The following is a 26,613-nucleotide window of genomic DNA, read 5'->3' on the forward strand; positions in this document are numbered from 1 at the left end:
TGTAGGGTTTGAATTCCGGGGTGCTTTCAGTCACAAGCTCATAAGCCAACCACTACTTGACTGGAATTAGGAGGAAATTTTTCCTTTTAGGCAGCCTATTCCATAATTGCTTAATTTGAGGTTTCTTGTTCCTTCTTCAGAAGTATCTGGGGTTGGCCTCTCTCACAAAGATGATACTGTATTAAATGGACCACCGATCTAACTAAATAAGGCAATTCCTATTATCCTGTATTCACAAGTAAACTTTTGTCCATTGGGATTTGTTCTCCTGGAAAAGGTCCCACACTCAGGAGTAGAAATGGGAATGTGGCTGAAATATTTTTACAATACTACTCTATTATTTTGTAGGTTACTTGAAAATGTGCATTTTTCTTCTTGAATGTCAGTCTTTTTTGTTAAATTATAAAATCTCATATCCTGTTCAAGAGATCCATTTTCAGTAATCTTTGAGTCATGAGTTTATTTAAAACTTTGTGCTTTTGGAAATCATAGGGGGCAACATTAAGGTTGAGTGGGTGGCATAAGAATGAGTGATGAAGGATTATATGGCAGCCGTCTCTTAACTGTTCATTGCCAGACATTATAATGTTTGTTTGTTCTTTAAAAGTGTAGAGTTTTTGAAAAGAAAGTTTAATGTTATTCTTGGGTGTTAGCTGGACTCCATTGAAGCATACTTTCCACCTTAACCCTATTTTAGCAAAGAGCTTTTGTTTAGGAATGTATTTAGTTAGACTGAAAGAGGTGAAGTGACTAATAGTACTGAGGAATGTGGAGTGGGGGTGTAATGTTGAGGAACTGTGTGCCTTGGATTTTCTGTAAATCTCAAATTGGATTTACTTGTTTTTCTAAAGTTTAGGAGTGGATGAGACCATCAAGCTGTTTTAAGCCAGGTCTTTTTAGCATCTCGGACAAAATTGCTCCACATAGAGAGCACTCAGTCCTCTGTACCTCTTAAGGGTGTCTTAGAATCATGGTATAGGAGTTTGCTTCGTAATACCCAGAAAAATTTGAACCTCATACAGAGAGAATCCATTTCATTTCCTCACCATATGCCAACAGCAAATTCCTGGACCAGTATTTATGAAATCCAGAGATGCTTTTGGAGAATTGTTACTAACTCACATCTTGGAAATGCTGGACTGGAGCTTAGGATCTAGCTATAGCATTTCTCACATTTTGCCATTACTCTTCTCTCTGACCTTTTGGTCTTTGACTCTCAGCTCCGACTTTCAGATGCTGCAATGTTTTCATGTTCGTTATTATAAAAGAGAATAAATGTGTGTGCCTGTCACAGACAATCCTATTTCCCCATAATAAAGACAGTGGGACTGATTCTCTTTTACACTAAGGCCTCTTAATGTCTCCCTGGCAGTGTAAAGGGGACCTAAAAGCCACGTCAAGCGGAGTGCTCCAAGGGTCGGTCCTGGGGCCAGTTTTGTTCAATGTCTTCATTAATGATCTGGAGGATGGCATGGATTGCACCCTCAGCAAGTTTGCCGATGACACTAAACTGGGAGGAGTGGTAGATACACTGGAGGGTAGGGATAGGATACAGAGGGACCTAGACAAATTAGAGGATTGGGCTAAAAGAAATCTGATGAGGTTCAACAAGGACAAGTGCAGAGTCCTGCACTTAGGACAGAAGAATCCCATACACTGCTACAGACAAGGGACCAAATGGCTAGGAAGCAGTTCTGCAGAAAAGGACCTCTGGGTTACAGTGGATGAGAATCTGGATATGAGTCAACAGTGTGCCCTTGTTGCCAAGAAGGCTAATGGCATTTTGGGTTGTATAAGTAGGGGCATTGCCAGCAGATCAAGGGACGTGATCATTCCCCTCTATTCAACATTGGTAAGGCCTCATCTGGAGTACTGTGTCCAGTTTTGGGCCGATGCTACAAGAAGAATGTGGAAAAATTGGAAAGAGTCTGGCAACAAAAATGGTTAAGGGGCTGGAACACATGACTTATGAGGAGAGGCTGAGGGAACTGGGATTGTTTAGTATGCAGAAGAGAAGAATGAGGGGGGATTTGATAGCTGCTTTCAGCTACCTGAAAGGGGGTTCCAAAGAGGATGGATCTAGACTGTTCTCAGTGATAGCAGATGACAGAACAAGGAGTAATGGTCTCAAGTTGCAGTGGGGGACGTTTAGGTTGGCTTTTAGGAAAAACTTTTTCACTAGGAGGGTGGTGAAACACTGGAATGGGTTACCTAGGGAGGTGGTGGAATCTCCTTCGTTAGAGGTTTGTAATGTCATGCCCTGGTTGGGATGATTTAGTTGGGGATTGGTCCTGCTTTGAGCAGGGGGTTGGACTAGATGACCTCCTGAGGTCCCTTCCAACCCTGATATTCTATGATTCTATGTCTACACTAGGAAAAAGGTGTTTTTACCATGTTAGCTAACATGTTACAATCATAGTGTAGACAAGGCAGTTGTACTTTTAACTTGTGTTAACTGTGGGGTAGGAGGACACACAAAGGTTTACCTTAATCACCAGTTTACGTTAATCACCTAACATGTTAAAGATACATCATGTTAGTGTGACAGGTTCAGTCACAGAGACCTCCTTGGGACTGTTACCTGATGTGCTCAGACTACCGCTGAGCCTGTTTTCTCTGCCAGTTTGGGCCTCCAGAACCCTGTCTTGTTGAGCCAGATATGCTAATCTGCTGCAACACAGATCCAGGTTCTGACCCACGCCCCCAAAGCTGCAGACTTAATAGTCCGCTTCTATAACACCGATAGAGAGATATGCACTGCTGTTTGCTCCCCCAGGTATTAATTACTTACTCTAGGTTAATTAATCAGCAAAAGTGATTCTATTCAATATAAAAGGTAGGATTTAAGTGGTTCCAAGTAATAACAGACAGAACAAAGTAAGTTACCAAGCAAAATAAAACAAAACACGCAAGTCTAAGCCTAATACAGCAGGAAACTGAATATAGGTAAATCTCAGCCTCAGAGATGTTCCAGTAAGCTTCTTTCACAGACTAGACTCCTTCCTAGTCTGGGCCCAATCCTTTTAAGATCAACGTTGTGGTTTATAGCCTGGGTCCAGCAATCACTCACACCCCAGTAGTTACAGTCCTTTGACCCAGTTTCTTTTAGGCATCTGTTAGGGGTGAAGAGGCCATCTCTTGAGCCAGCTGAAGACAAAATGAAGAGGCTTCAAGGGCCTTTTATATTCTCTCTTGTGGGTGGAAACCCCTGTGTTCTTCTGTACAAAATCACAGCAACAAGATGGAGTTTGTAGCCACCTGGGCAAGTCACTTGTCCATGAATGATTCAGCTTTTTGCAGGCCGGTGCCATTGTTTACATGTTAGTTTGAGTGTTCCCAGGAAAGCTCAGATTTGGACTGGCGTCTCCCAAAATCCATTGTCAGATAAGTGTTTCTTGATTAGGCACTTATTCAGAATAATCCTTTCTCAAGAAGCTGACCAAATGCTTCACTGATGCTATTTAGAATCAAATACATTGAGATACAAGCACAGAGCCAATATTCATAACTTCAGATACAAAAATGATACACACAGACAGCATAATCATAACCAGCAAATTACTACCTTTCCATAGACACCTTGACCTCCTTTGTACAAGATTTGGTGCAACTATAAGACCTTGGTTGCCACAATGATCTATATGGTCACAGTTCATGTCAATAATGTCACAGTTAGTTAACATGTTTTAACTAAAACATATCTTCATTAGGAAAAAAATTATTTTAATGAGGCAGAAGTCAGTATAGATGAGAATCAGTGTAGCACAAAAGGCTCCTTAGGGAAAGAAATTTCTCATAATATTAGACCTGGTCTACACTGCAGGGGGAGCGGGTGTGTGAGCTAAGTCAGTCTAAGTTACGCAATTTCAGCTACGAAAATAGCGTAGCTGAAGTTGACGTACTTAGAGCTACTTACCACAGTGTCTTCACTGCGGTAGGTCTACTGCTGCTGCTCCTCCTTCAACTCCGCCTACGCTTCTCGCTCCGGTGGAGTACCGGAGTCAACAGGAGAGCGCTCGGCGGTCGATTTATTGTATCTTCACTAGCTGCGATAAATCGACCCCCACTGGATCGATCACTCCAGAGATAAGTGTAGACATGACCCTAGTGTCAGGTCTCTACCCTTCGAGGAAACTTGCAGAATGTCATTACTTTTCTCATGAACATAGCCCTCAAATATTACTTATTTTGAGAGGAATTACTTATTTTTGTCCTGACGTTCCACACAGTTTTCCACACAACATTGGTGTTCTCTCTTTTTTAAAAATTATTTGATCAGAAATAAAAAATCATGACACTGAGGCCATTCTTCGGGTCTTTGTCCATGTGGAACTCATGGTGCACATGTGCCTTATGTGTGAGAGACTGGAGTCTTTAGCAGTCATGCCTCTGCCCACATGTCCTTGTGCCCCTCCATCTGAGGATATACAGTGCCAAGTAACCCCAGCTGCTTCTCAATTTCCTCGCTAATTCAGAACCCCAGCAGAGATGGACCCCAAAGGAGTGGGGATGGGACTGCAGGTCATGAGAGCTACATTGACAGGTCCTCTTGAAGAGGTTACTGCAAGGTAGGCGACACATACACTAAAGAACAGACTTCTGTAACATTTTAAAATTCCTGCATGAATAATTATTTGTGTCCTCATTTTGAGTCTTTGTCACAGACTGTATTCCATACTTGCAATTGGCAGGTTGAGAGGTATACTCATGTACCAGACAATCCTATTTCTTTCCAGCACACTTTGGTTGGGCTACCTCTGCTCAATCCATATTCAAATTGTTTTGGATCACGTAGGTCAATATTTGGATGTTTGATTGGCTCCATGCATTTCCAGTTCATCTCTCTTTCTGATCAACTGAGAAACTGTGAGTGAGCAGCCTATGCCGTGAGATGAGCTTGCCCATCCTGCAGTATACTTGATGCAGTGATAAGGGGGCAAGGTTCCTTTTGGTGATTGTTAGAGATGTGCAAATCCACATGATTTGATTACCTGAGGGCTTGCAAACTGAATTGTGCAATTTGGAATACAAAGGTTGACTGAGCCTAACTTTACAGGCCCACTTAGAGATTTAAAGTGAAATCAAAACCTCCAATGGGGACATCTGATGATCTTGTGATACCCAGCCAGTATTATCTCTTTGTCCAAGTTCCCCCAACACTTCTCAGGACTTCATTGCTTACCTTTATCCAGCCCCTCAAACTTCCCCCCTCCATCCTGGGGCAAGGCAGCCTTCTACCATATCTTACATTCATAGACTTCAAGGCCAGAAGGGACCATCATGATCATCTAGTTTGATTTCCTGCACATAGCAGGCCACAGAACCTCGCCCACCCACTCCTGTAATAGACCTATAACCTCTGGCTGAGTTACTGAATTCTTCATGGGTACTGGGGTGCTGTCCTCCCAGCAGTTTTTTGGTGGGGGAGGGTGGGGAATCACCTGGTGTGGTCAGTAGATCCTAGTACAGCAAAGCCATAGAAATAGCCTGGCTGCAGTTGCTGGCTATTTACTGAGTTGGAACATAGGTGCATATATTATCCTGAGGAGGGTCATTCGGGAACCCATGGGTCTGCTGTCAATGTTAAAAGCAATACCCATCATCCTTTGAAAAGGGTTGTTCTGTGTTTGTACAGTGCCAGGGGCCTTAATCCATGACTGACTCCCCAATGTGCTACTGCAATAATAATAAATTGTTCCTAGCACACACACACACATGCCAGAGAATGCTAGGACATTTTGTATTGAACTGACTGGCAGCAGTATTACTTCCCTTCTCCAGTTGAACCAGAGTTTATCCTTCCCCATCCCAAACACTCTCTGGGTTGTGAGATGCAGTGAACCCCATTGAGGGGAGCAGGCCCCAGGTTTCCTCTAAATCCACTGAGGGTGGCTGAGTGGGTATTCAGAGAGGCAGATGTATGGAGGGACTGAGGGAACTGGGTCAGGAATATTAAGACTCAAACCTTGAATGTAGGTTATGGTCTCATAGGCATAATGGGGGGAATTCTCATAGGGGGAATGTTTTGCATAGCTCTGGCTCTTGCCTCAGTTACTATTGTTTATAATACAAATATGAAAATGCTTTATTTTCTATGTACAGAACTCTGTTAGTATTAAGAGTTGTAGGTACGCTCTAGCTAGTGACATTCAATGATGTATTAACAAGTTTAGTCCTGCCCTGTTGTGTGCTCTGTTTAATCTGGTTAGAATTGACTCCTTAGTCCCATACCATTTTCAAAACCATCTAAATCTCATTGGTTTTAATGAGACTTGGGCTCTTAAGTGCTTATGTCACTTTTAAAAATGTGATTTAGGCTCCTAAACCACATAGGTGCTTTTGAAAATGTTATTTATAATATAACCTATATCTCAGAACTTTTCCAAGGAGATAGCCCTTCTTAGTGCATCATGATATGGCAAAGCTGCTGCTGCTTTTGTGGCTTCCAGGATTGATGGTTGTAACTCTGTCCTTATGACCTGACCAATAAGGTTTTGCAGCATTTGCAGATGATTCAGAACACTACTCCCAAGGTGCTTACATGTGCTATGTTATCTCAGCATATTATTTGCATTTCGCAGTTGCTTTATTGGCTCCCTGTTAAGCACAATATTGACAATAAAATTGCTATTTTTGTCCTACAAGCCATTGCATGGTTTTGTCCCCTCCTAGTTATTGCCTGTGCTCTTGCCTAATGTTGCTACCTTATGGTTACTTTGACAAGAAGCCACAGAAAACATAAGTTTCAAAATAAATGTTCATAATTTCCACCAGCTCAGTGGCATATCATGCTTACCCTATGGGATTCTTACTCAGAAGACACTAAAACTTACAACTCATTATAAATGAAGGCTTTGGAGCCTAAAACAGGAGATGGAAATGTCGTCTTTTCAATACAGGATGGTTAAGGAGCCTTTAATGACTCAGAAGAATTATACTAACTTTCAGCAGGGTATTACTGAATATAATACATTTAAGGAAAGAGATAAGCCAAAGCAGCTGTGTTCAATATTCCTTGTTAGAACATTTTCCATACTTCCCAGATATTAGGAGCATAGAGCTACTTCTGGTCATATGGTTGAGATTCATGGTTTGAACATTAGCATATGGTCATGATAGATTCCTAAATCAGTTATCCCAGCCCACTCCTCTCTTCCCAATTGTCACCCTCGTTGTCCTCGGTGCCTTCATGAAAGCACCAAACTTGTGACCTAAATCCAAATACTCCTGAACTTTAATAATCCAATTTTGCAGCTAGTTAGCTACTCTCTTTTTAATCAGCCAAGTTAAAATCCTGGATTCAACACACTCCCACTCCCCTCAGCTTTGGTAAAGCCAGATCTGGAGCTGGATCAGAACTTCAAAGCTTAGGCCCACGCCTAAGCTTTCTAAGCTTGTTTCAGGTTTCTATTAGATAAACATTATTAACAGTTTTGCCTCAGAAGTAATACCCAAGTCTTTAAGTAGAAATCACACAAAATTAAAGACAGTCTGAAACCAGAATAAGATAATGTGAAAGTACAAGTAATAATGAACTTGTTTAAGCAGCACTTGGAGCCGGCATTAGTTAAGTACGTAGCAGATAAGGAAAACAAATGGGAGAAAGAACTTCTGTGAGATCAAGATACCTGCTCACCACCTATGCTACCACCATCAAAAATATCATCTGATGTGACAACAATTAGGTCAATCATAAATATGTGATGTTTGTGACATTTTGGGAATTATGGCAAACCAGTTACTTGTATACTTCAGAAAGGTATTAAAATAAACGGTGTAGGGCAAATTAAAGCATATAGAGTCAAGATGACTGGTCTTTTAACATTTTGTGTGGCACCTTGGTTTGGGAAGGTGAGAACTCCTGATTAGGTGTGTCCAGCTTAGTTTTGATGGCAGCATCAATTATGTAGCCCTCTACTGGTTAAATAATGAAGCAACTCAGTTACAACTGAGAAGAGAAAGTACACTTTGTCCTCCAAACTGGAGTATGGGAAAACATTAGGGTTCATGTTCAATGGGAGAAAAATGGTGGCTTTAAATACTGGGCTGGACACTTTGCTCTTTTAAACCTATACAAGCCATTAACACTTACGTCAGTCCTGTTTTCTGTGACCTCCTCACTATGAATTCACTCCAGCAGAGTCAGCAGCCAAAGAATAGAAATGTTGCTGCAAGTGAAATATTTTAAATAATAATATACCTTTAAATATTAAGAAATTAACTAAGATTCTTGGAGAAATTAATTTAGTGCCAGCTAAATTCAGGGTACAGGAAGCCCCCTTACCAAAGTGTTGACTCCTCTCTTCTCTACTAGAACTGTTCATCTTAATGGGAATTTTGGATGTGGGAAGTCCGTTTGGGGAAGAAATCGTGTGTCCTATGTACCAGGACAAAAAGTCTCCATAGCCCCTTATAGTCTGTGCAGAAACTGCAGCAGATTCTCTGGCAGAGTGATTGAAAAGTTGCTGCACAGGAAATTCAACTTCTTATCCCATAAACATGAGCCAGTTCTACCATATTTGTCTTCTTGGGACATACACAGTAAATTGTTAACCCCATCACCTGACCTAGCCATTTATCTTTCTCCTCAGTATAGCTTTGACAACTGCTGAGTAATGAAAGAAATACGGAATGCAGATAGCTTAAAAATCCAACCCAAACACCCCCCCCCCAAAAAGAGCAAGGGGAAGTGAGAGAGACATGAATAGTATAATGTGGTGTGAGGTTCTTAAATATAGCTAAGATAGAATGACAAATGATATTCTGTAGCATCTCTGCAGAACAACAGCAACTCTGACTACATCACCCCCCATGTCTTTTTTTCGCCAATTATCTGTCTCTTATTTATTTGCTAACATTGTACAGATCAAGCTTTTCTGAGCAACTCTGAGGAAATAGGCATTGTGCCTTTCAACCCTTCAGTGTAAGGAGAGTGCATTTCTGAATGTTGTGTCTTACCAATAAAGGCTGGCTGGAACAAAGGTTACCCCTTTGAAATAGATTATAATGCTTTGGGAGGCTATATACTTGCAGCTGCTGCTTTCCAGCCCGGACTCTCATTTCTATTAAAATCAATAGTTGGCCCAGCAGGGCACTGTTGTATAGTATGTAAATAAATGGGTGCTGTTGTGTCTCTCACTCTTTTTTTCCCCTTTCCAATTTAGATATGCGATTTTCCTGGAGTGTATCAGAGTGTGGTTGAGACACAAGGCATATGAAGCTTAAGTGCTTAGCAAAACATTAGAAAGTTTTTCAATGCACTCCCCAGCAACTTTTGTGCATTAACTACCAGTTCCATTAATTATGTTAATAATTGCACTCAGGCAAAAGAAATAAAACAAACCCACATAGCAAGCATTAACAATTTGTCAAGAAAAATTTTGTCTCATAAGGTGACAGCCTTACAAACTCAGAGATAGGGGAAGGGGAAAGGTCTCAATGCTAGACAATATGTATTCTCTAATTTTTGTTTCTGCAATTTATTGTATCTTTTTCACAATTTATCCTGAATCTATAGCTTCAAGTATTTGATAATTTTGGTTATTTGGACTATATGAACTGAAGATCTGCTTTTCAATAAATTGGCCTGAAAGGCCTGTTTCATACACCTTCCTTTATATTAATACATCTGGTCATATGTAGTAGTTTACTGTTTTTGGCTGAAGACTTGGCAGATACAAAATGCAGATGTTGTTCTTGTGACATAATCTGCTATATTAAGATTTTTGGCTATTGGTTGAAAAGTTTAGGGCTCGGTTGTTTATTTGCTTATCCAACTATTAGCTTCCTATGTTTACTTTCATAGTTTGAGATTAACAGCATGGTCTTTTTTTTCACCATCATGGTTTTTTGATTAATAACACAGTAGAAGATGTTATGCCTGAAAGAGCTCTTATTTGCCAAAATAAAAACATAGCTGTAGCACTTTCCCTTTAAGAAAACCATATCTTCCTCCAGATGTCTGCCTCTCTTTGATACAGAAGGGTACACTAAGTTCCATCTATAAACAGAATCCACTAATTAAGAATAATTGCTTAGGAGATTGGTACAGACTATTCAGAATCAGATGCATGTTCCTCTGAGATATCCATTAGCCTCTAATAAGATAATGTAGATGTGCCAGGCTGTTTCCTGTTTCCTTCTATTGTACCTTTATTGCCATATATGGACCAATGGGATGGGCTGAACAATAAGTGGATGTCCTTTTGCTCCCTGAACAGTTCTCAAAGGAATGTTTGTTATTAGATTGCTTCTTCTGTTTAGTTTCACATCACTATGCTAATAAAGGAAACATAACACTCTGAAGGCTTTTTTACTTCTGCCATTGTAACTAGTTTATTGTTTAATTAAGTCTCTTTATATAGGTAAGGAAACAAAATGCAACATCTCACACTCAAATATGATCTATGGAAAACTAAACACCTTTTTGAAAAATGAAGTTTCCATCTACATGTTTTAAATAGTTATAAAGGCGGCATGAAAATCATGTTACTATATCTGACTGATTTACAGTTGACTCCTGGTAAATCTGTTGAATTATTCAATTCTATTTAGTGTGATACTATCAGCTAGCATAATAGAAAGCATATGCATAACCAAGGATTTCAGCATAAACTACAAACTCTTTATACATTAGATATACCGTGGGTTGTTTAACCTATCAGATCTTGATTTATTTTGAAAACAGCATTTAAATTTGTCTTAAGCTGCGTAATAGCTAAGGGCATGATCAACACCCTCCCCTGGGATAAGTGGGAAGAAATTACTGAAAGGTTTTTCTTGTGAAATTCCTCCTGATTTGCTCTGTTGAGTAAGGAGGGGTTTGCCTCTCTATGGAGCATACAGATCAGCCCCAGCAAAGAAGAGCCAGACTCTCCCCTCAGAAAGAAAGGGTGGCCCAGTTGTTAGGGTGCTAGCCTGGGATTTAGGAGACTCAAGTTCCATTTCCTGCTCTATCACAGGCTTCCTGTGAGATCAGAGGCACTTAGGCATTGCTGTGTTCAGCAGTGCAATGCCTAACTGCTTTAGGAGCCTGTCTCCTTTTTAAAAGGGATTTGGGCACATAGGCATTGCAACACTGAGCACAGCAGAGCCTAAATACCTTTAAAAATCTGGGACATTGAGAGAGACTGTGTCTCAGCTCCCTGTCTAAAATAGGAGCAGTAGCACTCCTCTACCTCACAGGGGTGTTGAGAGGACAAATAGATTAAAGACATTGACGTGCTTATCTACTACCGTAATGGGGCCCTTATACCTGAGAATTTCAGTGAGATCTATGGGTAAGGTAGAATCCCACAATGCTGTTTTTAGAGTCCATAGTAGAAACCACTTTTGATAATGTTGTTTTTGGGAAAAGGGGAAACAGAGTAAAGGAGAACAAAGGCCCTGATGTTGTGACTCTGTATATGTTGGCTGTCTTGCTGTGGAGATTGGAGAATGGCAGAAGAAGAACGAAGAATACTGGCCTGGTGCTGGATCCCAGCATGGCAGATGGGAGGACGGAGCACAGTCTCCTCCGCTGACTGCTTGCTGTCGACCGGGCCTCCTGCCCTGGCTCCCTCACCAAGATCTCTTCCTGCCATTGATATGTATGCCAAGTCAATGGCGCACACAGTTGTGCATGGCTATGAAAGGGTTTCGTGAACTGAATTCAGATCTTGTTTAAGTGAAAGCAGCTTCATCAAAGTCAGTAGCATCAAATGATAGTAAAATAAATGGAAGCAAATGGGAGTAAAGTAAATTAATAAACTCAGAATCAGCAGATGCTCAGAAAACAAAGTTGCTTTCCAAGACTGATCTTATACAAAATGTATATAAAATTAAAATAACGAGAAAACAGTATGAAAAACAGGCCCACTCCCTCCTCCAAGTCACAGATGTTTTTGTGTATAAGAAAGCAGTAAATTAAAACTATCGTTCAATTATATAAAACGCAAGAAGAAATGGAAAAGAGATAGGTACACTTTGTATCTTAACTATAGCTGGTAAATATGCTTTTATGCTTTGTAACTATTCTAACCTTCTTTCTTCATACTTCTGTGGCCTTCTGCTGTATCACTGTAGTCAAGCCAATAAAAGATCTATAGAATGCAAAAAAGGAAATATATGCTCTGTCAAAGAAGAGTCACTGGTTGGTCTCAGTTTGGACACCTTTTAGCGTTTGAAAAGGCCTTCCATACGATCCCCTTTGTCCTCGCTCTTCCTACGAAGGGGTTCTATTGTGCAACCCTTAGGCTGCTGAACTTCCATTCGTGATAATAGTCTCATGGAAGTTGATTTTATTTATTGAGTGGATTTTCAGAAGCTCCTAAGTGACTTGGACATTTTTGAAAATCTCGCCCATCGTGCATAGGATTGAAGCCAATGGGCCCGCCTGCGTGAGGGAGGGTTGCAGTCAAGCACTATGGTCACTAATAGCATGCTGCCCATGCAGGTAGTATTCCTTTGGTAGTGAGTGTTTGTTCGTTTTAATAACAGCAAATGGGCAGTGAGATGGAGCACCTCTCCTTGCAGCTGGTGAAGGTAGTGCTGCCTTTACTGTCCTAGAAAACTTTGGTTCAGCCTTAGCTGAGAAAAAGAGAATGTCACTGTGGAACTGTAAACACCACTGGCTCCTGGGAGCCTTCTTCCTCCACACCTAAGACTGATGTCTAATGCCAGACTCAGATACCACAGTAGTAAGGTCTCGATATGAATCCAATGATACTTGCAATCCTTTCTAATAATTTCCTCTACAATCTTTTGGGTATCTTATAAGTGTTGACCCACTCATACTTCATGTGAGTGCTAATTGCCTGTGGAGACCCAGTTTTCGAACCACCGCCATTTTCCTTATTATACCATGTTGCCTGTCTGCACATATATAAAGAACAAGACAGTGAATGAAGCTTAAAATCCTGCCTGTTCTGCAGGAGATTTTCTTCCCTGAAGACTAAAATCTAATGAATAGCAGTGAGTTTTTCGAAAGGCAGGAAAAGATTTAATGTTCCAGGAGTGTGTAATTTGTATATGATAAAGGCTTATGTATGGACTGTCAGTGTTTATGATTATGTGATAATACATAGTTTGGAGCTATAATACTTGCATGGACATGCACATTAAAAATGTTATGAAAATGCTGATGCATTTTCAAGTCACTAGAAAATTTATTATAGAAAGTATTCCAGCATTGTTTGGGAAATGACTAGATGACCTTATTTTCATTTCTAATTTTTATTTTTCTACAAAAAGTAGTTATTTTTCATAAAAAATAAGCTAACATTCAACTATACAGGTATGTCTCTCTTTAGTAATTCCAGAGAGAGCAATGTAGCTGAGGTTTAAACATTAGCGTCTTGAACTAATGTTTGAATATTTCAACACTAATTCATTGACTTCCATCTGAAACTAGCTTCCCATAAGGCTAGTTGTATGGATAAGTGTTGGAAGAACTGGTCCTTGTATTTTTTTTAAATGGAAATCAAAGTATCTAGTCCACCCTTATGGAGTAATATGCTGCAATTTTTCATTTTAGACATTAAAGCCAAAAAAGCCAAAATGTAATCTGAAATTCTACTTTTTTTTCTCCTGCATTTGCACTTCTACATGATAAGTTTAAAAACTTGCTAATGGGTACTTTATAATAAGTGAATTGAAGATAAAAGAAAGGTAGTAAAAATCATGTGTGTAATATGTTGCCTGCTTAGCTCATCACACAGTCGTATTTCTGCTCTGTCTGAAATATTAGCAAAGGCCACTGCTGTGCACATTTTGATAATGTGTGCTGAGCTCTGCATGATTGAGCTAACAGAAATATAGTTGAAAGTATCTGATAGTTTTATAAGCTGTATTTTATTTCTGGAGGCCTCATGTAAAAATAGGTGACCTTGATCTAAAAATCATTGACTAAATAACGACAAAGGGCCTCATTTATCCCTGGTCCAAGACCCTTGACTTCCGGGTGAACTTGTTCTATGTACCTCCCCAACTTGTAAGCACCTGGGTTTTAGGAAGTTGCTGGTGTATGGGATCCGCCCATACTCTCGCCAAATTGCTCCTGGAAATTCAGTCAGATTTTATTTTTGTCCCTTCATTGTGAGATTCTTTAATATCTAACTTCCCCCATCTCTTAACTTTCAGTTTTATCTAGATGCCATTGTGACCCATTATTTTGGCTATGAGTCGTTTCCTCCAAGACCAGTATTATTTCACTGAACTCCTGGAAGATGGTCCTCAAAAACAACATGAGCAGCGCTCTTTCTGCCTTCCACCAAATCTGTTTGTTTAGTGCAATATACCAATCATTACATTCTCCTCCACATGCATATCATCTGTGTTAACGCTATTCACACATAAGTTACGCAGTTATTGAGTACTTTCAACTACATTAGTTACCCTTAAACATGCTGTGCTCAGCACAAATTGCTGTGTCAAAATGTGCATCACTAGTAGCCTTTCCTGCTAGTCCACATATAGTAGAAATATTCCACTTCTGTATGACTTGCCAGGCAAGTAAACACATGAATTTCATTTTTATTTCTCATTTTAATTCTTAATGACAACCCATGGACTGACTAGCAGCAACTACCCTTAAAAGCTGTGTTGTCACCATTTTCCCACCTCTGCCACTGATCTGTTCTGTCACGAACAAGTCACTTCACTTCTGTGGTTTAGTTTCCCCATATCTAAAAAGGAGATAATGTTACTCACCCTCCATTGTAAATCGCTTGGTGATCTGTGGATGAAAAGCACTCTATAAGAGGGAAATCGTATTATTCATTCTCTGCAGCTGCTAAAGGTTTCTGGGCTGACACCCTTCTGCACTGAAGCCTTTATACATCTGAGGACTGCACTTCATGAAAGCAGGAAATGTCAGGGATGCCTACTGACTATTTGCTGATGGGAAAGGCTAAGATTGCCATGTGGCTCTTCCTCCCTTTACCCCAGTCAGACACGTTGGGGGAGCCTACTGACTCCTTTTGTGGGAGAACTTGAGGAGCCAGCCCTAGTGCATTTGCTGACTTCTCATGCTTTTGCCCTCTTAAGAATCCAGTGTTGTGGTTAATGGTTCACATTTTGGTCTTTTTTAAGGTCATGGATATATTTGGACTTGGGGCTTTGGTCCATCATTAAGCAAATGAAAATGAACTGTACTCATTCTGATTGCTATAACTCCTAGTGACAAGAGTTCAGCATAGAGTCCATAAAATTATTACGCACCCAACGCCATGACATCAGATAAAAACAAACATCAACTAGTAGTGTTCACAGTCAGCAATAATAGCAACCTGTCACTAGATTTCAAAATCTGTTAAGACTTGGCAAAGGCCAAGCAAATGATTGGCAGAAAAGATGACCCATACATCATACCCTGAAATCTAATGAGATAAATTAGACATTCAGAGGGAGCAAATTTCACTGTTTAGGACACCACCAAAAATGCTCCTCCTCCAGTTCAAGACTTTGAATCTAGAGACTAGCACAAAGAGGAGCATCTCAGTTATTTTGATGAGGCATGGAGGGTGGAAGCTAAGTCCCCATTGATATGGATTTAAAAATTGAAACCACCACCTTCCCTTGCACCTGAAAGCAGAAGAGACGCCCACAGAAGAGCACAAGTGTAGTTTACCATTATACCAGCCTGAAATAGCTGAAGTTTCTGAGTGTTCTTCAAGGGAAGCCCCAAGTAAAGTGCATTATATAAAACACTATAATTATTTACACTTCTAGATAAATTTGTTGGCAGTCTAAGGGCTTGTTTACACTGTCTTTGGGTTAGTTAATACATGTTTCCAGTATAGACAGTACCCTAAGACAAGAAGTCAAGGATTGAATGGGCTATCAACAATGAACCACAGAGGTGGTTCTTTTGGGTCAGAACTGAGGCATTCTGGTGAAGTAGAGTGGGGAGTTTGCACTGCAGCCACTCATTCTGTATCTGTTATGGGGATGAGTCCTCAGGACTGAAAATGCATGATCTGTATTTGCTAAACACACTTTAAAAAAAATACACCCCAAATATATTTCTAGGATTTGACTTGTGTTGATATATTGTATCTTTAATCTTTACTTGATTTTTCCCTCCCCATCAGGATTTCAGCTAATTTAGTTGATCAAAGTTCAGAATTTGGTGGTTTTTAAAACAGAAGTTGTGTCTGATTAGCAATAAAACATTCAGTGCTGAAATCTTGGCCCATTGAAATTAATTGGGTCGGGATTTCATCCCAGGGATTGTTGGGCCCATGTTATGGGACACTGGTAAATACTTCTCTTTACAAAGTAAGCACAGAACAGAAAGATGTTCAGCTTTTATGCATAATATACCAATATATTTTATTTTTTCCCCTCCAGAATAAATCAGCATGCATCTGTAGAGTGAAGCTATCTTTCCAGAAAAAAAGTTATTTAAATAAGCATCTGAACTGCACACCACATGCACAGATTAGGAAAAGAAGATTTTCTATTCTCAATCTGCACAGCAAGAATGTACTGGAAAAAACAGTAGAAAGCAACAATGAAATAAAGGATTGTTATCTAGTGAATTATCTTCTCATCCTCACACAATCCAGCTCAAGCAGTACCTGCAGGTTTGTCAGCTTCTTCCATTCACAAGTTGAGATATTCATTTCCTGGCCTGGAGTAATGCAACATAGTATTTGTACACCTCATAGCCTTTGAGGTATTAATATGACAACCAGCAGCCACACGTGTCCAGTACCAACAGTGAATGGACATATGAATCACTATCCAACAGCCCCATATCCATTACTTTTTCCTCCAGTCATTGGTGGACTTTCACTTCCTTCCCTTCATGGACTCCAGGGTAACCCACCAACAAGTGGATGCAGCACCCCATCACCTGCAAGTAAGTGCCCAGTTATTGATTCTTATGGCTGTTATTTACAACAGTAGAACCTCAGAGTTACGAATATCTCAGGAATGGAGGTTGTTCATAATTCTGAACAAAATGTTATGGTGGTTCTTTCAAAAATTTACAGCTGAACATTGACTTAATATAGCTTTGAAACTTTACTATGCAGAAGTAAAATGCTGCTTTCCCTTTATTTTTTTTACTAGTTTACTTTACAGTACTGTACTTTTTTCCTTTTTTTTGTTTCTTCTGCTCCCTGATTGTGTACTTCCAGTTCCAAATGAGATATGCGGTTGACTGGTCAGTTTGTAACTCTGATGTTCATAACTCTGAGGCTTTACTGTAATTTCGTTTATTGAAGAATGAACACGTTGATTATTGTAAGGTTAATTACAGCTGTTCATTTGCCCTTTCTTTCAAAACAAATTTATTTTGAAATATGATTTTTATTTTTCTTTGCCTTTTTAAAAAAAAGATAATGAACATGCAATAGTATGAAATATTCCAACTATGCAAATCATGATAAAACCTGCTAGACATTAGGAAATCTTACGTTGTTATTTGTTAGTAGCTGTGGTGATACCTTATCATACCACGATTGGTCAGACCATACATGTGTTTTTAACAAATTACACAGAAAAATATTTTCATCTCTCATTAGCAAATAGCTATTGCCTATGTTAGTACATAATTAATAGTACTTTTTTGTTTTGCTTCCCTGTTGCGTGCCATACTAAGGTCCCGATTCTGTAGCTGCACATAGAACCCCCACGTATGCATCTGAAACACATATGCAGTGATATGGTGCTCTGTTGTCTGGTATATCCTTTTTAAAATGCTGGAGTTCAAAATTACTAAGTGTACTAGCCAAAGTGAGTTGTTCAGTGCTTTTTAATGAACATTGCCATGTTTCTTGCTAGGACTTACTTTCAAATGCATTGAAAGGAAGGGCCATTGGTCCAAGTGATATTCTTAGTTACACTAGTGTAAACCCAGTGTAACACCATTTAAGGAAAGTGAGTTACTTTATATTTTCAGTGGTGTAACAGTGCAGAGTTAGGCCCTACGTGAGAAAAAGCAATGCATGCTCGGTGGGATATTGGGGGAGTATTCTGTTTCATTTCACAGCTCACATTTATTGTACAGATGTTTGTTAAAGGACCTTGCTGTGAATGCTCCTCTCCTTACTCAAATAAATATGAGTTTTGCTATTAACTTCAAGAGGGACGTGATTTCCCCATGCGTGTAGACTTAGTGAGACCACATGCAGGCATATTGTTTCCAAGGTCAGACTCTTAGTTTCTTCTGTTTTATTGCACTACATGATTTCTTTTATAGGATGTAAAGAAGAAACAGCTACAAGTTAGAAAACATTTTAAGCATTTGATTTCACAGTCCCTTTAGAAGTGATCAGAATACTGAACTGAGTTTTTGCTCTGATATTGCAAGAAAGTTCTTCTGTCACATGGACCAAATAGCATGTGATTAGTTCACAGCGCCTTTTTTAAGACATGTATTGGTAAATATCCAAAATATATAGGACAGTATATGCACAATCATGTTCTTATTACATTAAGATAGTGTTGAAATCAAATCAGTAGGAGTTGTGACTACTCAGCCTTTCAAAAAATCAAGCCGAATGTATATTTAGGCACTCAAAACAAATGGCCAGTTTTGAAAATATGGGAATGTCTCTTTAAGTCTCCACTGTCATGGTCTGATGCTCCAATTTTCAGTATTTTCAAAGGTGCTTGCCTTAAGTCAGACACTTTTATCCATATTTACATACGCAAGTAAAATTAACCTGATTCTTTAGAGTTGCTGAGCACCAACAGTTCTCATTGACTTCACTGACCATAAAAATCTGGTCACTTCAGAGCCTAGCACTAGGTACCTGTGTATGAAAATTATGGCCTCTCTATGAAATGTTGAGGAGGCTCAATGGGACAAAAATTTCTTAGGGGAAGAGATCCCTGCAAGACAGCTGGCCTTTTTGGTTGATATTTCTCACTTATTTTGCTTTCCGGTCTTACAGAAGTGGCAGCCTCTTTTGAATTTAGGCCTTTAGAGTTCTGGTAAGTTATTTATAAATCATTCAGGAGCCCCGAGACAGGAACCTAGTGCATTGACTTTATATCTCAAGAGGCCTGGATTCAGATTTTTGAAAGTAGTCAGAGTGGCCTATCCTAACTAATTTTTCCACTTCACAGAACTACCGCACAGTTTGGTACAGTTTAGCATGGTCAGCAGTCTTTCTGTTAAAATGAGAGCCAGAACTGGACACTGGGGGAATACAGTTCTGTAGTGAGAAGCTATATATGGGGAAACTTGCCCAGTATCTGCCTGAAGCCCTGCACTATATGTGACTGTATCCTCAGTGCTATTTATCTTTCAACTGCATGAGTTCAATATTCTATTTTAGATAATAGGAACTCTGTCAGGAATAAAGACCTCTGGTCCCTTTAGTTTTTTTAAAACAATGTAATTTATCAGCTTTTGTTCAGAGCTATCAAAGTTGGTACAGTTTAAGTTGAAAGACTTCATATTATTTTACTGTACTATTTTTTGTTCTGTCTTGACTTCAGACTTTTTCCGTTATACCAAGTACTTGTAAATTCAGCCATTTTGTATCTACAGTTGAAACTGACATGTCATAGAAATAAGAGGCCTCATCATCAGCCCCTTCTCCTATTAAAGAGACAAAAGGCTTTTAGACAGATTAATTTTATGGGCATAAGTGGCCTACAGTAAGAGAACTGTGTTATAGTGAATTAATTTCACTGATGTTGATAATGGCGTTGACTCCTTCACCTCTGACTTGACTTCTGTTTTTAGACTGAGATACATAGTGAAAAATACTTTATAATTATAAGGTTGGTCACAATGCTAAAAAGGTCAGTAACAGAAAAAATATTACCTTTACACATAGGTGAACTGTATGTTAACATTGAATGAATAAAAGAGAGACTGTGGTTAAGAAGAAAATTACTTTTATAAGCATGATTGATTCACCTAGTGCTGTACTAACCCTGGGCAGCACAAAGCAGAGATTTTCAGTAGTCCCATTTGGGAGTACTCAGTGTGCACGCTCATGCAATAGCATCCGTAATGATGAACCACAAACCTTTTCTACTTTAAAAAAATTAACTGAAATAGTTACAGGATGGTTGGTTTCGTAATGGTATTTCGAACTTCAGTGGGTCATTTCATCAGGGCCGCCCGGGGTGGGGGCAAGTGGGGCAATTAGCCCCAGGCCCCGGGCTCCGCAGGGGCCCCCAAGAGAACGGCTGAAGCTCCTGCCCCAGCCTGACCCGTCCCCGTCTCCGCCCCTCTCCCGGAGCCTCAGCGTATCCAGGGCTGTCCCTGAACAGCGGCAGCCTGGCTCCGGCAGGGCCTGAACTCCACCCCGCTCAGAACCGCGTGGTAAGGGGGCAGTACTGCGAGCTCCGGGCTGAGTGGAGGAAGCTCACAGCCCCGCCCCCTTTACCCCGGGGCTCTGAGCGGGGCGGAGCTCAGGCCCCGCTGGAGCCACGCTGCACCGCTGTTCAGGGACAGCCTTGGATGTGGCGCACTGAGGCTCTGGGTGAGGGGGGAGCCGGGGGTAAGAAGCTGGGGCCGGGGGGATTTGCTAAGGGGCAGGGAGTCTCGGGGACAGTCAGGGCACAGGGAGGGGGCATAGCTTGGGGGGGTTGGATTGTGGGCGTTTGATTGTGGGCATTCAGGACTCAGCGGGGGGGTGGATAGGGGTCGGGCCAGTCAGGGGACAGGGAGGAGGGGTGGGGTCCCAGGGTGGTGGTGGTGGTGGTGGTGTCTCTGGGGAATGGTGAGGGGACAAGGAGCAGGATAGGTTGGGGATTCTGAGGGGGGGAGCAATCGGGGGGCAGGAAGAGGGTGGGGAAGTGGATAGGGGGCAGGGCCAGGCTGTTTGGGAGGCACAGCCTTCCCTACCCTGAAGCTCATTCAGCAGTTTGAGGCTTGCAGAAGAGCCAAGCTGTTAGCTTTTCCATTAGGGCTACCATCCCTTTCACTTCTCAAATGCCAAATTATAGTCTATATTTAATTTCAGTGCCATAGGGCGATACATGTCAGGGGAGGGTAGCTTCATTTAAAATTAGCCACTGGGGGAGGGATCACATGAGACGAGCAATATCCTTCCCAACCCTATGAAGGGAGACCCCCATTCCCTACATTCCCTGAGGCTCCAGAGGGGTTAATTCAGTGGTTCTCAAACTTTTGTCCTGGTGACCCCTTTCACATAGCAAACCTCTGAGTGTGATCCCCCCCCCCTATAAATTGAAAACACTTTTTTATATATTTAACACTATTATAAATGCTGGAGGCAAAGCGGGGTTTGAGGTGGAGGCTGACAGCTCGCGGCCCCCAGTAATAACCTCGTGACCCCCTGAGGGGGTCCCAATCCCCAGTTTGAGACCCCCTGGGTTAATTTAATTTTAGCACCCTGTGTCCATTCACATGCATGTGCTATTTTGAGCATTTCAGTTTTCACAACATAGGCTCATCCCAGATTCTGGACCAAGCTCAAATGCTCAGTTCGTGGAGTATGTACATAAGCTATACTAAAGACAAACCCACAGTAACCGTCTCCAGTTTGTGAGGGACCCCATGGAGCCAGTCTCTAGGAAACAGATAAATGCATGGAAGTTAAGTCCATTAATGGCTATTAGCCAGGATGGGTAAGGAATGGTGTCCCTAGCCTCTGTTTGTCAGAGAGTGGAGATGGATGGCAGGAGAGAGATCACTTGACCATTACCTGTTAGGTTCACTCCTTCTGGGGCACTTGGCATTGGCCATTGTCGGTAGACAGGATACTGGGCTGGATGGACCTTTGGTTTGACCCAGTATGGCTGTTCTTATGTTCTAACCTAAATGAACCCAAAGTTATGGAGACAGATATGAGTCAAGGAAGCCAGCAGAGTATCAGAAACCTGGAAAAATCTCTGACTGGATGGGCTCAGCGTTTGGTCACAAGTTGAGGTGGTTCAAAAGTTTTGGATTTTTTTTAAGCAGAATTTTTTTATTGTTTCTTTAAACAATCAAACACAGCAAGCAGCAAATATTTGGCTGCACACTTCTGAAACCCCAAACCATATTCAGGTTTTGGCAGACTAATTTCAGCTTTTCAATTAAAAAAAAAAACACAACAAATTTTGAAGGAAAGCAGACATTGTCCATGATTTTTTTCTGCTTTTTAAAAACCCCTAGTTTTTTAACCAAAAAAAGTTTTGATGGAAAATATTTGTCCAACCCTTTTAATGAGCTTTAGTGCCTTTTAGCACTAGCTGATGCTGAGAACCAGTGATACCTTGTAAAGAAGTTTTCTCAAAACTAGGTTTGTGCTGAGATGCGGAAAGTTTATTTTTCCCAGGGCTGCCCGTAAGGGGGAGCAAGTGGGGCAATTTGCCCTGGGCCCCGCAGGGGCCCCCACGAGAATATAGTATTGCAATTTTTTTATGGAAGGGGCCCCTGAAATTGCTTTGCCCCAGGCCCCCTGAATCCTCTGGGCGGCCCTGCATTTCGTTCTCAGTTCCTGTGGATATGAATCCATGAAAAAATGTGCAGATAGTACTCTGGACAAAGAAATTCTTCTTGGGACCTAAGCAGGGACAAAGACAACATGGAAGAAAATGGAGCTCAGAGCCACTTTAATATCTTTTAAGTCAGAGTCATACGCCAGCAACTGTTGGGCTAGTTCTTTGAGTGATGTCTCTATGGGTTCTCCACTTGTTGGTGCAACAGTGCCCCCTGTGCCTGGGACTGGAAATCTTCATTAGCGGTGTTTGTCGGACCTTCCCCCTCTTGCTCTGTGCGCAGAATGTATATATAGCGCTGTGCAGTCCGACTGCCCCCAGTGTCTTCTCTACTGCCTTTGGTCTGGAATAGAATGGAATCTGCAGCACAGTAGTTAGTATTTTCTTCTTCTTCTTCTCCTTTCCTCTTCTATAAAAAAAAAATTAATTATTATTATTTTTTTGTCTTTACCTTTACAGTTCTTTCATAGCTTGAGTTTCTGTTTTCCCCCACTTCCTGCCCTTCCCAATTGGGAAGCTTTTCCCTCCACCCTTATGCCCAGATCCCCTGGGTTTAAGAGGGTCATTTCTTGTGGAGCCACCTTCCTGGTAAGGGTTGGCCACATGCAGTGTATCTGCTCTCTGGGAGAGGGACACGTTCCACAAAAGTGTTCCCACTGCCTCGGCCTGACACCCAGGGCCAGAAAGCACTGGGATATTAGACTGAAACTTCTCCTTATGGAGAAGTTGCTTTGACTGGCATCAGGTCAGTGGCAGTGGAGTCTTCCCCAGACTCTTCCCCAGAGAGGCCCTCATGCCAGTGGCAGTGGAGTCATCCCAAAAACAGGGAAGCCTTGCCCCTTCCGTGACCCCGGCCCCTCTGTGACTCCACCCTGGCCTCCCTCTTCCGCCTGAGGCCCCATCCCTGGCGAAACCGGAAGCAGGAGCTGTGGATCCTCCACCTGCTCAGGGATGGGGGGCCAAGAGCAGACCCCAGCCCATGCCTGTCCCGTGGGCCCCCTGCCCAGGACAGGAGAGTCTGTGGCTGCCCGTGCAGCTCTTACCCCAGCTCGAGTCCGGCTGGTGGTGTGGGGGGGCTGCAGTGCTGGGCCAGGGCCCAGGGCTGCTCTCAGCCTCCCCCCCCCCCCCAGGGCAGGTGGAGGAGGCTCCCTGGCCAGGCTCCAGCTGCTGGCCTGGCCGGTGAGGGCAGGGCCTTGGGGGGGGGATGGGGAAATGGGGGGGGCATGGTAAAAAATGAATGGGCCATGCCTTGGACCCCCCCCTCCATTCTGGCGCCCCTGTCTCACGCTCTGCCAGGTCATCTTCCAGTCCTCATTTTCCCTGTCCCCTGAAGAGAAAGTGATTCCTTGCTCGTTTGGATGACAAGAAATGGGCTTCCTCCTCACACTCTGAGGCACAGCCCACCAGAACACCGTCCCCAGCGAGGTCGGTTACCTCAGCTTCTGATGGGATACATAGCTCCAGGGCTCATCTGAGCACCTCCAGTACCAGTTCAAAGAAACAGTCAAAAGACTCTAACTGAGCAGACCTACGACCCTTGGCACCATTTCCCAGCTCTGAGGACCATGCTTGGCCACCTTTGGGAGCTACGGCACTGATGCCATTTCTGGCACCAGTGAAACCGTCAACGTTGATTAAGACCTCAGCACCAGCAAAACTGTCAGCACTGACCTAGTCTCAGGGACATACACCCTGCCTTCGGTGCCATGTCTGCCTTCAGAGCTGTGTCTTCTATCGACACCGATGAGGCCTTTTCCCCCCTCCACATGACTTCAGATACCTGACGGACCTGCTGGTCTCTGACACTCCTGAGTCTCCTCTTCTGCGATGTGACCTCTCCCCACCATTTCCACCCTTTTCTCCAGACTCACGCTGCTCCTCCCTCTCTCCACCAAGAATGGCACCTCTCTTCACTAGTGGTGATGATGAGGAAGACGAGGGCCTTTATTGTTCCCTCGATTACGGGGCAATTCGTACCTGCTATTGTCTCATCACCTCGGACAAGTAGGTCCTAGAGATAATCAGGGAAGGATACTCCATCCCCTTCCTATCTGTCCTGCCACTTCCACCTCCCCATCCCTTTTCAGGGACCTCTTTCATGATTCCATTCTCTGGGGAGGAAATAAAACATCTTCTGCAATTGGGAGCCATAGAACAAGTCCCTTCCCTCCACAGGGGACAGTGCTTCTACTCCCACTATTTACTGATTCAGAAAAAGTCCGGCGGCTGGCGTCCCATCATGGACCTTCACAACCTAAACAAATTCATCAAACTGCAATGCTTCAAGATGGTTACCCTCTCCACTATTATCCCAGCAATGGAACAGGGGGACTGGTGCGTACTTTCATATTTCCATACACCCTGCACATAGATGATTCCTCCGATTTGTTGTGGGCACAGGCTACTGCCAGTACAAAGTACTGCCCTTGGACTATCTGCAGTGCCTCGGGTGTTCTCCAAGGTCCTCATGGTAGTCATTGCCTATCTGAGGAAACAAAGAATCATCATTTTTCCATACTTGGATGACTGTCCTCTCAAGGCCCCATCTGAACACGATGCTGCCTTTTTCTGTTGCGGTCTGAATTAGAACTCACATTTTTTAAAATAAATAAGTTTCTATTTTTATATCAGAAAACTACATAAAAGCCAAAGAGATCAGTTGTTGCCAATACATATATGTACCAGAATTAAAAGGGCAAATTCTCTTTTAATATAATATTTAGTGGACTGGCAACATAAATAGCAATGTCTTCACAATGCAGTCTGAGTACAAATACCACTAAGCTATGTTATGAAATAGTCGTGCACCTTACGGGATTTTTAATTGAGTTTTAAATACCTCCACACAGAAAAAACGGCCTGGATTAAACCTAAATGAGGGCTAGAGGCACAAACAAATGGAGTCCACGTAAAAAAAAAATCCCCTCACTTGGGATGGTCTGCTTTCTCCTGAGATCAGTTAGCTATTAACAATCATATGATGATCCACCTGTTATTCTCCCTGTGACTTATTGCTCCAATCTGGTCCTCAAGCCCCTGACCATAAGACTTGGATCCCAAGGATCCTGCCTTTATTTGTCCCAGGAATGTATAGGGAGGGATTGAGAGATGTGAACATATCCTAATAAAGGTCTTTGGCAGAAAGTCAATAAGGTGAGTAACTGATCCACTTATTAGATAATCATAACCATTTTACATGCAGAGTCTATGGGGTGGCCACAACAGAGTTAAGGTAATTTCACTACACATTTCCATACTTTCCAGTGTATGCAGTTTTTAAAGTGTAATCTTAAAATAGAATGTTCCATCTATTCTGTTCTGTATAGGTCTTTTGGACATGTGTAGATGTCTGGAAAATAAAATCGTTCAAGAATGTGGGAGAGACAGGGAATAGAATCCACTCTGACAATGCTATATGAACCCTTATCTAGCTACTAAATATAGTAATACTGTGGTTTTGAAATAGCACTTCTTCTTCGAGTGATTGCTCATATCCATTCCATGTAGGTGTGTGCGCGCCGCGTGCACATTCGTCGGAAGACTTTTACCCTAGCAACTCAGTGGGTCGGCTGAGCGCCCCCTGGAGTGGCGCCACCATGGCGCCAGATATATACACAGCTGACCCACCCACTCCTCAGTTCCTTCTTACCGCCCGTGTCGGTCGTTGGAACAGTGGAGCGCTGCTTAGCTGACCTCCACTTCCCTAGCTACTCGTAGTTTCTCTCGTTAAGTATCGTATATAGTTCAGATTTTTATAGTTGTAGTTAACTTTATTTGTTTGTAGTATAGTATAGTGTATTTATTTCACAGGGGTTCGGGGTTTATCCCCTTCCCCTCACCCGGTGCCGGGTCCGATGCCCGGTCCACAGGGTTTTATAATGCTCGGCCGGCCTCAAGCCGATGCCGACAAGAGATCCTCTCCTAAGTGCCTCGAGGAATCTCACCTCACAGATAAGTGCCGCATTTGTGAGGCCTTTAATCCGAGAACAAAGGGGAGCGGGACTTTTGTCTCAAGCAGCTCCTGACGGAGGCAGCTCTTGCTCCTCCGCTCTCGGCACCGAGCGCTGGTTAGTCTTCAAGGAGCGCCCCCTTGGCACCGGATCGCCAGTACCGCCAAGGCCTCTCGGCACCGGCCGTCGATAGCTCCGATGTCCGCCCAGCATGGATCCCTCTCCTGGAGGATGAAGAGGCACAAGATTCTGGCTGCGTCCGAGC

The 26,613-nt window shown here is 42.2% G+C and overlaps 1 protein-coding gene across 11 annotated transcripts in view; it reads left to right on the forward strand.

The window, feature by feature from the left end:
• RARB (retinoic acid receptor beta) overlaps nt 1-26,613 on the forward strand; it is a 513,024-nt gene that overhangs the window by 207,732 nt on the left and 278,679 nt on the right. For all 11 annotated transcript variants that reach the window (XM_039523137.1, XM_039523135.1, XM_039523136.1 and 8 more), the window contains one exon: nt 16,330-16,843. In XM_039523137.1, the coding sequence (XP_039379071.1) occupies nt 16,666-16,843 (178 nt within the window). In that variant the 5' untranslated portion in view covers nt 16,330-16,665. The remainder of the gene's footprint in view (nt 1-16,329; nt 16,844-26,613) is intronic.

This window comes from Mauremys reevesii, linkage group 2 (genome assembly GCF_016161935.1).
Source record: "Mauremys reevesii isolate NIE-2019 linkage group 2, ASM1616193v1, whole genome shotgun sequence".
NCBI classification, from domain to species: Eukaryota; Metazoa; Chordata; order Testudines; family Geoemydidae; genus Mauremys; species Mauremys reevesii.